Source organism: Thamnophis sirtalis, unplaced genomic scaffold (assembly GCF_051295495.1).
Source record: "Thamnophis sirtalis isolate CommonGarterSnake01/CBP01778 unplaced genomic scaffold, rThaSir2_p1.2 scaffold_2, whole genome shotgun sequence".
NCBI classification, from domain to species: domain Eukaryota; kingdom Metazoa; phylum Chordata; class Lepidosauria; order Squamata; family Natricidae; genus Thamnophis; species Thamnophis sirtalis.
The window spans coordinates 46,075,044-46,088,725 of NW_028261382.1; the positions used below are offsets into that span (position 1 = coordinate 46,075,044).

A 13,682-nucleotide genomic window follows, 5' to 3' on the forward strand; every position below is an offset into this window, starting at 1 on the left:
ACTAGTATAGATCTATTTCAAGCTATTGACACATCTGCCTTAGAGGCAGTTTCTGTCTGGAGGGTCTTTTGTGACGAGCCGAAGACAGAGAGTGGAAGTGTGACCTTCCTCGCATATTTGGGCATACCAGGGGTTGTGACTTTAAATATATACCTTTCACCCTGGCCTCGCTGATAAGGAGTCGAGCCCTGTAGCTCAATGGTTGACACATCTGCCTTAGAAGCAATAGAGCACAGGTTCGATTCCCAGTAAGGGTGTGGCTAGCTGATGAGAGCTAAATAGCTTGAAATAGATGTATACTAGTCTCCCTTTATTTATTTATCAGCATAAATATAACATATATATATATATATATATATAAAAGTCATACCACTCAGGCATCACAAAATGTCCAGAACCGTAAAGCCTGGAAACATGAAATTTGGCACGTTATGTTCCTCTTGGCTTCTAGGTGCTTGCTAAGAAAGGATTTTTCAAAATGACCATCAGATCATTACTATTTCTTATACATTAATTAACATGCTCTGACGCTAAGGAGTTCTACTCCCCCTCCCCACCTGAAAAGAGCTCTGTTCCAACTGCCAATTGCCTCACATTCCGTTACCTCAGTCCAAACTACCAGACGTTCCACTCCTTTACTCAGGAGCGGCCTTACAGTACTAAATGTCGGTACCTCACCAACATGTCTATGCCTTCCATCTATGGGACTGTTTCCGGACTCAAGGTGGCGGGAGCGATATCCCCTTTTGTGTTTCAATCACTGACCACTATTGAACCAACGGATTGAACCAGATTTCTCCTGCATTGCCCGATCGCATGGTTTCGTTGTGTCCAGCTAGTTGGATAATAAAGTCTGTAGAGATTCTCAGTCATCCAGGCCATGGCTGTCCCAAAGGTGCTTTTTTTCAAAAGGTAACTGGACTTTCTTTGTTCTTACTTGAAGACATTTTACTTTTCACACGAGAAGCTTCTTCAGTTCATGAGATGAGAACGGATGAGAAGTGAAAACGTCTTCAAGGAAAACCAAAGTCCAGTTGCCAAAATTGAAAAAGCACCTTCGGGATATCGGATCGTTCATACGAAATCATCATGATATGGGTGAAGGACTAATTGAATCGAAGGAACATGTTATTCTCCATTATCCCCTCCGCGCAGCTTTTCGCCAATAATTATTACTTCCATTTCTTGTCTAAATAACCTGGTTGTTCTGATTTGTTTAATCTCAGGAAGTTATTATCGGATCACGCTTGATCTTATTTCCTTGATCGACCGCCAAGTACTGTTGTATAATCTGTACACTACGCTCTAGTGTTCTCTCTCAACCTTTTCAGGTATTCTAGCATACCTGCATTTTTCCTTTTCATCTTAATTAATTGTGGCGCTTGCTGGTTTAAGACCGAATAAAGATTGGATTTGAAGCTTTTCCAGTGCTGTAGGGAAATCTGAGTGGTCATTAAACAAATGGTGGGGGGGGGGTAACTCTAAATTGTCATTGGTTTGTACACAGTTAGTCCTCAACTTACAACCCTTCATTTAGGGACCGATCTAAGTGACAAGAGCACTTCTGACCGTTTCTCACACTTACGACCGTTGCAGCATCCCCCGTGTCAGGCGATCAAAATTCAGATGCTTGGCCACCGGTTCGTGTTTAATGACGGCCGCTGTGTCACGCGATCCCCTTTTGCGACCTTCTGACAAGGAAGCCAGGTTCACTTAACAACCGTGGGACTAACTTAGCGACTGCACTGATTCACTTCACAGCCGCGGCAAGAAAGGTGGTAAAACGGGGCAGATCTCACTTCACCAATGTTTCGCTTAGCAATGTACGTTTTGGGCTCAACGGGTGGCCGTAGCTTGAGGACTAAAATGTCCTGCCAATCCTGTGGATACTTTTATTTGCTTATTTAATTTGCTGATATGATTTTAGCATTCCCACCCTCTGAGCCTCCCTTTCATGCAAACGTTAAGGCTGCAGTCATGGAACAACTGTGTGTGTGTGTCTGTGTGTCTGTGTGTGTATATGTGTATGTAGCGTGTGTGTGTGCGCGCACACACACACACAACAAAGCTTCCTTCCACACCTTTTCCTGCAGGGCTTCCCGCATCTCTTGGATCCCGGTGCGCTTAATGAATTCTGGCAGCTCAAACGGCGGCTTCTCGATGCCTCTCTTCCCCTGGAGATATTTACGCTTGAAACACCAGTGGCGGGGCACAGGGACCGAGTTGCGGGTGGCCTTCAAGTGGACTAGCAGCTTGGGGTCCTGCGCCGTCACATCGTGCATCTCCACCACATCGGGGCGGGCCACCAGCTGCAGGGAACCAGAAAGCCAAAAACAAATAAATAAATAAAGTTCTTCCTTTTTTTCTGTTCCTCCTCATCCTCATCAGCCACCTCCAGACCTGGGGGTCTGTTGACTCTCCATCTGAGGGCTGACAGACAGCCCAGGCTCCAGCTCTGTCTCTCTCTCTCAAATAAAGAAACAATACAATAACATCAATACTAGGAGCCAGTATTCATGAAATGTTCTTCTCCTAATTTCACCTATAACATAGTAAGTAAGTATAAGTATAGTAAGTATACTCTTTATTGTCATTGTACTTGAATACAACGAAATTGGTTTTAACCTCATTGGTGTAAAATTATAACAGAAACGAAAAAAGAAAGGAAAAGGAAAGAAAAACTAGTATGTGCATGGAGTGATTGTCATTCAGTGGTGGGATTCAAATAATTTAACAACCAGTTCTCTGCCTTAATGACCAGCCGGGTAGGCGGGGCTCGGTGGTCATGTGACCGTGTGGGTGTGGCCAACTCAACATCACTCACATCGAAGGGTGTTTCATCTTAGCTGTTAAAATGTAATAAGGGTTAACCGGAGAGGCAGTTTCTGTAAGCAGGGCAATGAAGATGAGGCTAGAAACAACACCAGAATGTTTCCTTCCTGCCTTCCTTACAGGATTAGCCCTGTAAAGTGGAAAAAAACAAAAGGAGATTTCTTCCAACAACCGTTCTCCGAACTGCTTAGAAAGTTAACAACCGGTTCTCCCGAATAGTGCGGGCCGGCTGAATCCCACCACTGTTGTGGTTGTATTTAAAAGTCTCACATCCCAAGGATAGAAACTATCTTTAAACCTGTTTGTTCGGCTGGCTATACTTTTGATGCCTTCTGCCCGATGGTCGAAGTGCGAAGAGACACTGACCAGGGTGTGAAATATAAAATATCAAATGGAAATAACCTTGTGTTTGTAAAAAAAACAACACTACAGTATTTCTCTAGTCTTCAATCCCAGGACTTCTCCAGGCCCGGGCAGAAAAATCACAACCTCAGGAGACCTTAAAAACCCACTTTTCAGCCCAGGGAGAACAATATCTCTTATCCTAGAAAAGGTTAAAAGAAAGAAGGAAAGAAGGAAGACGGAGGGAGGGAGGGAGGGGGAGAAAGGAGGAGGAGGAGGAAGAAGAAGCAGGAGGAGGAAGGAAGAAGAGGACAGGAGGGGGAGGAGGAAAAGGAGGTGGTGGAGGAGGAGAGAATTAAATATATAGCAATAGCAATAGCAGTCAGACTTATATACCGCTTCATAGGGCTTTCAGCCCTCTCTAAGTGGTTTACAGAGTCAGCATATCGCCCCCACAGTCTGGGTCCTCATTTCACCCACCTCGGAAGGATGGAAGGCTGAGTCAACCTTGAGCTGGTGAGATTTGAACCGCTGAACTGCAGATAACAGTCAGCTGAAGTGGCCTGCAGTACTGCACCCTAACCACTGTGCCACCTCGGCTCTTACGTACAAAATAAAAATGCAGGATACAAATTTGGTAAATGAATCAATAGAAGAAATGGAAGCCATACCTGCTTCAGCTCAGCCACAGTAAAACGGTTCATCCGCCTCAGTTTCTTCTTGGACAATTTGGGGACTTCCGGTTTCTTTTCCTGAAATTTTTTAGGAGAGAGAGAGACCTGTCACTTCCAGCAACAATTATGATTATCTGTCAGATTATGGCAGTGAAGACTTCTTATCCACATAGCAACCTTTTCCCTGTATCTCTTATAAAGGTAAAGGTTCCCCTCGCACATATGTGCCAGTCGTTCCCGTCTCTAGGGGGCAGTACTCATCTCCGTTTCAAAGCCGAAGAGCCAGCGCTGTCTGAAGACGTCTCCGTGGTCATGTGGCCGGCATGACTCAACGCCGGAGGTGCACAGAATGCTTTTCCCTTCCCACCAAAGGTGGTTCCTATTTTTCTACTTGCATTTTTTACCTGCTTTCGAACTGCTAGGTTGGCAGAAGCTGGGACAAGTCACGGGAGCTCCCTCCGTTACATGGCGCTAGGGATTCGAACCGCTGAACTTTCTGATTGACAAGCTCCGCGTCTTAGCCACTGAGTCACCCTGTCTCTATCTTATAGGGGAAGCTTATAAGAAGTGCTGAGACAAATCCCCGTTTTTGCCACCTGTCCCCAAGATGTTTAAATTCTGGGATGAACTGCCCCTACAGCTGGAGGCTTCCTTTCTGTTCTAACAACCCGAAACCAAGAAATTTCTGTTCTTTGATTGCAGGATCACACAGAAGGCTAAAGAGGAAAACAGGGTGTTTCCCATCAGCCTGTCACACATAAACACTCTCTCTCTCTCTCTCCCCCTCCCTCCCTCTCTCTCTCTCTCTCTCTCTCTCTCTCTCACACACACACACACACACCCCTACCTGCTCATCATCAGAGCTATCGTCACTGTCCTTCCGTTCTTCCTCAAATCCCTTCTTCTTCGGCAGAGCCGAAGTGGCCAACTTGTCTGTTTTCTCCGGCTCCTTCTCCTTGTCCTTCTTAACGTCATCGGTCAGCTGTGAGAGGAAGGGAGGGCAAAGAATTAGGGAGGGAATTCTCAGAAGGAGACATCCTTGATGTCAGGTTCCAAGTCATTCATCCATCACAAATTGAACTCTTGAGGCATTCCTCATATTGGCACTAACTGGTGAAAAGACAGTCGTGAAGTTCCCGGTCTTTTCATCCCCAATCTAAGTTTAGGAAACAAACGGTCACATCCATCTTCCAATTGAGATGGGAGCTGGTTGCTTGGCAACCTCCCTCCTCCTCCTCCGGTCATCCTCCGCCATTGAAATGTGCTTGACCCATTGGCTAGTGTTGTGGCCCGGCAGGAGCCATTGGAGCTGCCACCAGTCTCCGACAGCGAGGGGCCCTATGAGTCGGCCCTGGAGGATGTGAAGGACCCTGGACAGGGTTCCGACTCCGAGCAGGGCGCAGAGAGACTGGTTGGCCACCAGGTGGTGCCTGAGCCTTGGATCAGTGGGGAGGAGACAAGGGAGAGTGATCCAGAAACCAACTGTGAGTTGTTCCGGGATGCACGCCGTCGAAGGGCTACTCGGCGTCAAGAAGAACTACGTATATACAGGAGGTAATTACATTCAGCTGATGGTCATTAGGCTCCTCTCCAGACTATAAAAGAGACTGCTTGTGCCACGCCCTTCTTGCAGAAGTCAACGCTTTGATTAAAGAGAAACAAACTTGGCAGGCTGGATTGCTGCCAAAGTTTGTCGGCCTTGCTGCCAAGCTCCTTATCTGTTTGTTTACTTGGCTTTCAGCCACCAAGAGTCTGAACATGTTATAAAAGGACATTCTCATTTAAGCTTGTCTCGGCATTCGTTACTGGACGGAGGAGGGGGTCAGAACAGCTAGTTACGATGTTATGAATGAAGGCCCTGTCCTCCTTCAGCTCCAAACTGTGTCGAATTGAATTCGCATTAGAATACCCAGATACAAACAATCCCACATGCAAATCAAGTTCAGACAAACTCAAAAGAAGTTGGAATTAGAACATAAGCGTTTGGAGACGGAGTGGCAGAAAAACCCACGAAACAAAAAAGTAAAAAAGTATGTCGGCATTGCAAAAAACATAAACTGAACCTGATAGAAAAGGGAAGATTTGGCAAACAAAATAAAATCGGCAAAACAACACTTTTTTTTGGAAAATGCAAATAAACCGGGATGTCGGCTGGCTGACAAGTTGAAAAAGGAAAGAGGAAAAAAAGCGGATAAGCCAATTGGTGGATGAAGAAGGGAATTTACAACATTCAAATGGAGAAAAGAAAAAGAATAATTGAGAACGACTACACTACAAGAAATTGGATCAACATGAGAGGGTACCAGAAGGGAATTGGCCAGATATCTAAGTGATCTGATCTTCCCAAAACAAATAATAGCTTTCTTCAGAGCCAGATTTAACATTCTTCCCTCAGCACTCCTCCAGGGCAGGCATAAGAGAATGCCACTAGCAGAATGGGTATGTGTTGTGGCCCCAGCAGGAGCTGTTGGAGCTGCCACCAGACTCTGACAGCGAGGGGCCCTATGAGTCGGCTTTGAAGGATGTGGAGGACCCTGGACAGGGTTCCGACTCCGAGCAGGGTGCAGAGAGGCTGGTTGGCCACCAGGAGGCGCCTGAGCCTTGGAAGAGTGGGGAGGAGACAAGGGAGTGTGATCCGGAGGTCAGCAGTGGGGAGGAGCCAAGGGAGTTGTTCCTAGATCCTCGACACGGAGAGCTAATAGGCATAAAGAACAGTTATGCAGTTACAGGAGGTAACTGCACTCAGCTGGTGGTAATTAGGCTCCTCTCCAGACTATAAAAGGACTGCTTGTGCACACGCCCCTTTTGCAGTTCAACACATTAACTAATGTTGGAGAACTATGGTGTTAGTTTGGCAGGCTGGATTGCTGCCAAGGCTTATCTGTGCTGGATTGCTGCCAAGGCCTGTCTGTGCTGGATTGCTGCCAAGGACTGTCTGTTAATAAATTCTATAAAGTATCTTTGGCTCGGAGTGTTTTGGTGTGGGCCGAGGGGGGTGGGTGTGTGTCTTTAAACAGGGACAAGATCCATCTGCACCCCTGGCTGTCAAAAGTTCCATCTTTGCATCTCTGGAAAGAACCCCCCAGATCTGATCGTACCTTGAACGCTTCAAAGATCCTTTTGAAGAAGATGAAATTGGGGTCGTAGATTTCCGGCTCTTCGGTCACATACTCGATTTCCACCGGGGCGTCGCTTCCCGATTCTTCCTCGTGTTCCTTGGCGGTCCCTTGGGAAACCTGGTCACTTTTGGAAGGGGCGTTTTGCTTCTTCTTTTTCTTCCGGTTCCGTCGCTTGCGGTTTTTCTGTTCGGGGCACCGAAAAAAAGCGTGACCCGTCAAAAGCGCGTTCCACAAAAGCGCGGTCGACGAAATCGCGTATGTGACGTCATCACAACGCGACGAAAAAGATCGAAAAATTGAAATAAAAATTAAATTACAGCAAGCCGATTCACATAAAGGTAAGCGTTAGGTTAAGGGTTAGGGTTAGGGTTAGGGTTAGAGCGTTAGCGTTACGTTTAGCGTTAGGTTAAGGGTTAGCGTTAGGTTTTTCGTTACGTTAAGGGTTAGGTTTAGGGTTAGGTTTAGGGTTAGGTTAAGGGTTAGGTTTAGGGTTAGGTTTGGGGGGGTTAGGGGAAGGTTTTAGCTTTATTTTTACATTTTTCGATCTTTTTCGTCGCGCTGTGATGATGTCACATACGCGCTTTCGTCGACCGCGATTTTGTCGTCCGCGGTTTTGTGGTAGAACCGAAAAAAAGATACCTCCGTTAGCAAAGGGTTAGTTTTCCGCCAAGAGATCCCAGCACTTAGGAAGAGATTCTCCCCACCACAAGTAGAAAACCTAAGAATGGACTTTCACTAGCCTAAATACCCTGAGCGCTTCCCAAAATATCTCGGCAGTGCCAGAGAACTTAGAATAACTTTATTGTCACTTTAAATGTACACTAATTGGCATATATTAAAATGAAATTCCGTTGCATGCAGCTCTCAAAGGGTCTTCACCTCGACTATACACTACATAAGGACCCCTGGGGAGAGGGCTAAGGGGAAACCAAGGGGGTCATTTTGTATTGATATGTGGGGAATTCACATTCCGCCTGACTCTCCCGCAATCAGCATCTCTCAGTAAAAGTGCCTTTTGCTTCCATCAAATGGGAGTTGAGAGTTTCACTTTCCTAGGAGTTGAGACTGCGGCAGGTCTGACACTACCAGAGTCAGAAACGAACCGACGATATTTCTTTTTCATGCAAAAGGAAGCAACTCGCTCCCTGAGCTGCAGCCTTTCCCAAGTTCTTGCTGACCCAGCTCCGATTCCTCTCACCTCTTTCTTAGACATGGCTGAAGCGTCGTCTTCCGCATCGGAGGCAGAGATGCCGGCTAGCACCCTCAGCTCGGTCTCCATGTCATCGTCTGCGAGGAAGGGCAAAATTAGGGCAGGGGTTAGTGGGGTGGGATGGCGGGGAAGATGAAAAAATGGGAAGAAACACACCAGCCCCTCTCCCCCACCCCAAAAGGAAGATTACAGATAGCCCGCAATTTACAATAGTTTGTTTACTGACCATTCAAAGTTACAACGGCACTGGAAAAAGTGGCTTATGACTGTACTTCATACTTATGACCATTGCAGCATCCTAATACCCACATGAACAAAATTTGGACGCTTGGCAATGGCAAGTTCTTTTTCCACATATTGAACATAGTTCTTTTCTTTCCCAACCCTCTGATTCATGGTCCATCTTTTTCCTTTTTGCCTCTCCTTTCCATTGAATTGTTAATGGGTTATAGTCTGCCCACATGTTCTTTCTACTTCCTCTACATCCTTCTCGATTTCCGGGACCATCCACACCATGTCAATCCTGGCCCTTTACCTGTGGCTCCGGGTACAGATGTGAGCTCTTCCTGACGGCTCTCCTTAAGCTGAAGGATCTTTTCCAAGACTTGAGGAATTTTGGGGCCCACCCCTGAATCATCGATCTGGAAGGGTCAAAACCAACACTCAAGATTATAACCTGTCTGCAAATTTGAAGTGTGCAAAACAATTCAGGCTTGGATATACTTTCGCTTTAGGAAACCGTGGGCAAAGAGAAAAGGCATTTGAGCGGATGGAGTGGATAAACTTTGTGACGAATCAGGCTAAGGACCCTCTGGAAAGAGGACACTTTTTTTTTTTTAACCACGGAGGTAAGTCCTCTGACTCCTGTGCCTGCTTCTAGGCGCACGCTGTACAAGCGCAAACCAGATCTCCCCTTGAACCCAGACAAAATTCTTAGGCAGTTTCCAAATCATTGAATCCCATTTCTACTTAAGAGCTGTTGTATCAACACCTGGTTGGTCCCCCCCCACCTTCCTCCCTTACCTACACATAGCTCAATTTCTCCTCCTACAAATTGGATGAATGGATGGGTGGGTGGGTGGGTGGATGGATGAATGGATAGGTGGACAGATGGATGAATGCATGGATGGATGGATGGACGGAGGAATGAATGGATGGATGGATGGATGGGTGGACAGATGGATGAATGCATGCATGGATGGATGGACGGAGGAATGAATGGATGGATGGGTGGACAGATGGATGAATGCATGCATGCATGGATGGATGGATGGAGGAATGAATGGATGGATGAATGGATAGGTGGACAGATGGATGAATGCATGCATGGATGGATGGACGGAGGAATGAATGGATGGATGGGTGGACAGATGGATGAATGCATGCATGGATGGATGGATGGATGGAGGAATGAATGGATGGATGAATGGATAGGTGGACAGATGGATGAATGCATGCATGGATGGATGGACGGAGGAATGAATGGATGCATGCATGGATGGGTGGATGGATGGATGGATGGGTGGGTGGACGGATGAATGCATGGATGGATGGATGGATGCATAGATGGGTGAGTGAACGGATGGGTGGATGGACGGATGAATGCATGGATGGATGCATGGATGGGTGGACGGACAAATGCATAGATGGGTGGGTGAACGGATGGGTGGATGGACGAACAAATGCATGGAGAAAAGGATGGATGGACAGATGCAAGCATGGATGAATGCATGGAGGGATGGATGAATGCATGCATGGGTGGATGAATGGATGGATGGACGGATGAATGCATAGATGGGTAAGTGAAGGATGGGTGGATGGGCGGATGAATGCATGGATGGATGGGTGGATGGACGAACAAATGCATGCATGGATGAAAGGATGGATGGACAGATGAATGGTTGGGTGGATGGATGGATTTAAGAACAGCCTAGTTTCCATTGGCCACTTCTGGCCATAAATTGACTTACCTCCCGACTGTCTTCTCCAGGAGGAGGTGGGGGGCCACGGGGTCTTGAGCTTGCCATTCCCATGGGGGAGCTGGGAGAGGGGCTCACTGGAATAGGGAAAACGAGACTCAAATTAGCTGAAGCCATACCATTTTTGCCCTTGCTTTGCTTAAAAGACAAAGCAGGGAACACCATGAGTGCTGGATGGGAGCGAAGTTTGGTTTCAACTGTAAGCAACAGTCTAACCAAGGAACCACCAAGAAGAATACCAAAATTGACAGGGCAAGTCACTTGCGTATAAATAGTGAAAACCACACTCCCTTCTAGCACGGATGATGTTACCTAGTTGGGTCATGAAACATTGGCAAGAAAACTACCAAGCTCAGAGAGCACCAAGGACCCCACAGTCCTCTTCCTCCTTTCCACAAACCCAACTCCCTTCCAACACTGCGGATGTTACCTAGTTGGGTCATGAAACATCAGCAAGAAAACCACCAAGCTCAGAGAGCACCAAGGACCACACTGATGTTCCTCCTCCTCCACTACTACCTCCTCCTCCCTGCCCTCCCAAACTTCGCTCTCTTCTAGCACTGATGATGTTTCCTAGTTGGGTTGTGAAACATCTGCAAGAAAACTGAGCTCAGAGGACCACCGAGAACCAATATTCTTCCTCGTTCCCTTCCTCCTCCACTCATTGATGACGTTACCTAGTTGGGTCATGAAACGTTGGCAAGAAAACCACCGAGCACAGATAGCACCAAGGACCCGCATCTCCACGTGTTCTCTTACACACACATATTACGTGAGTACTAGAAGAGGTCTTAAAATATAATTCAGTCAAGCAGGGCCACAACCAGCCAAGCTGCTGAACAGAATTTTAATTCTGGAGGTCAAACCCAGCTTTTCCTGGCACACAGCTTTGGGAGATGGACAATATTCTGTAAGCCTTTATAAATTCTTGTGCTTTGTTTCAATACCCAGGAGACAGGAAGGAAACAGTCGAAAACACTAATGCTGCAAGATTACTTCTTCCAAACGCTGGCAAATCCTTCAAAGCAGCTGCTCTGTCTTCAGAAGCAGCAGTTATGCAATGGATTTTCGTTGACGGAAGTTGTGCTTAAAAAAACCCACAAAAGTGACGCGGCCATTCCTGTTCAGCCACAAATGGAGGACATTTTCTCTGAAATACCCTTGCAAGTCCATGATTTTACTGAACCTACTTCTCTGATCTTGTTCTGACCTAGGCTTCCCAAGAGTACGAAGCCGACTCCTCGTCCCGATGAAACCTCTTTTATTACGGTGAAAGGGAATTCCTCTCCAGCAAAGTCCCGGCCAAGAGTCTTTCAAGAGATTTCACAACTACAGACCTTTATCAGGCTGGGAGAGTTGCCAGGGCCAATCTATTCTAAATGCCACGCTGTAGCAGCAATTCCTTGGCAAGACGTCAGGAAGAGATCTTCACTCTAATGAATTGAACTAATTGCCTTCTGCAAATTCCACTCCCCTTTCGCTCTTTATTCTCTATGGGAGGGGCCATTCATCATCCACCTGTGGCCTTACTCCCAAGTCGACCCCCGTTCTTTAGCTCTTCCCTTTGCCTGGCAACTCTGCGCATGCGCACATTGGGAACAGGCTCCAGCTGTTCCTCTGCCTCAATGCTGTCTAGCTCCGAAGGCAGATGATAACTGTCAGACAGCCCTGGCCCCCTCTCTGCCTCCAACACAGAGCCCTCATCCGAGCCTTCCCCAGACTCCAGGACTGGCCCAGGTTCCTCCCCAACCTCCTCACTGACCCAGTCTGCCACCAGCTCTGCTGGCGGGCCACAACGTATTAATATTAATAAAATGGGTGTGTGTGTTGTATGCTCCTTGAGCAATTTCAACCAACCTTGGTACACAGATGACTTACTCTCTGGAAACAAATACTATGAGGGTAAGACACCCCTATAACCATTCAGGGTGTGTGTTGTCAAGATACAGCCTGTTGTGCCTTAAAATGGTTTCTACTGTACTGCTGTAAAAGTGCAGCGGAGTTGCCATGGTAATGGCTTCACAGTACTCCACAAGGGGGCTTCCTCTGTTAAGTGTGGGGGGGGGGGAAATCAAACATTAGAAATTATGTTTGGTCTGGACATTTCCCCCCTATAAATACCTGGGCAACGCCGGGTTATCGTTTAGTTATTTATAAAAACAATAAAGGCAGGATGAAAACAAAAAAAATGAAATTGTAAGAAGATATAATCAATTGGGTGTAATATAGACGGAGAGAAAGCTTTTTACTCCTTTGATATCCGGCCTTTAATTTCTTTGATTTAAATAGCATTTCCTTCTCTCTTTTCCCCTGTGGTTTGATTAACCTTGCTTACCCCACTCAAAAGGGGATAGGATGATGGGTGAATATGGGCATATGAGAACAATGGGTGTTGAAGTCCATCAAAATCTTGGGCGCCCCAAATTTAAGGAAACGTGTAGTGGTTTAGAAATCCTTTTCATGCTTTCAGACTATATATCTACAGGTAACCAGAATTGTATTTGCACAGCGATGGGAAAAGGATGAGATTCCGTCAGATGAGAAAGTAATTAAGAAAATATTAGAACGCGCAGAAATGAATAGATTGACACTCGCTATTAAGGATAAAGAAAAAAGTGAGTATTTTTTTTATATATGGGATGTATTTTATCAATGGCTAGACAACAGAAGCAGAAGTCAGAAAGGAAGAGATATAAAAAGAGGAAATTTTAATGGGGAGAGTTGTTAAAGATGATGTTAAGTGTGACTTTTATTATATTATTAATATTATGATGATGGATACAATAACAAATATGTGGACTATGACTGTTTAAGAATAACTGTACCCAGATCACACACTGTTCGATGGAATTTGAATGTTAGATAAATAAAATGAACAAAACATGAACAAGAGAGAAAGAAACCCTTTTCATGCTTTCCGGAAGTGTGCGATGATCCTGCCAGTTGGGGACAATGGGAATTGTAGTCCTACATACCCGGAAGGCTGGTTGCAGAGTTTTTGGCTCTGGGAAAAATAGGAGGAGGAAGGAGCGGGGGGTGGGTGGGTTGTTTGCTGTCTAAGAGTTGTTTGTAACAATGATAAACGTAGGGTTTAAATGAATAAATATATATATATACCAGAAACTTTTTTTTAATGCAAAGAACACCAACCTCCTGCCCTGGCACAAAAGCACTTACTTCTGGGGTGACCTTGAGTTCTTGCTAGAAGATCTGGAACTGTCCGAGGTACTGAAGGGGCTAGCTTTGACATCTCTTGCTGGCGCGCCTGCTCCATTAGGACAGCTGCCTGTGGTGGGGGGGTGGGAGGGTGGGGTTGGGAGGGAGAGGAGAGTCAACACAGATCCAACCTGCAAACTTTTCCATCAAACTTCCTGCCGATTACCTCTCTCAGACCAATTAGATCGCACAGGTTAGGTCTCCTCCGGATTCCATCTGCCAGCCAATGTCGGCTGGCGACTCCCCGGGGGAGGTCCTTCTCTGTTGCAGCTCCAGCCCTCTGGAACAAGCTCCCTGTTGAGATCCGGAA

The 13,682-nt window shown here is 46.3% G+C and overlaps 1 protein-coding gene and 1 pseudogene across 1 annotated transcript in view; both read right to left on the reverse strand.

Annotated features, from left to right (window-relative positions):
* SF3B2 (splicing factor 3b subunit 2) overlaps positions 1 to 13,682 on the reverse strand; it is a 30,838-nt gene that overhangs the window by 11,366 nt on the left and 5,790 nt on the right. Inside the window, exons 5-12 of the mRNA XM_087705301.1 lie at positions 13,334 to 13,442; positions 10,148 to 10,233; positions 8,713 to 8,818; positions 8,166 to 8,254; positions 6,947 to 7,150; positions 4,696 to 4,830; positions 3,846 to 3,926; positions 2,082 to 2,309 (exon numbers count right to left, since the gene is read on the reverse strand). Coding sequence (XP_087561427.1) covers positions 2,082 to 2,309; positions 3,846 to 3,926; positions 4,696 to 4,830; positions 6,947 to 7,150; positions 8,166 to 8,254; positions 8,713 to 8,818; positions 10,148 to 10,233; positions 13,334 to 13,442 — 1,038 coding nt within the window. The remainder of the gene's footprint in view (positions 1 to 2,081; positions 2,310 to 3,845; positions 3,927 to 4,695; positions 4,831 to 6,946; positions 7,151 to 8,165; positions 8,255 to 8,712; positions 8,819 to 10,147; positions 10,234 to 13,333; positions 13,443 to 13,682) is intronic.
* LOC148048741 (uncharacterized) lies at positions 8,828 to 10,118 on the reverse strand (annotated as a pseudogene).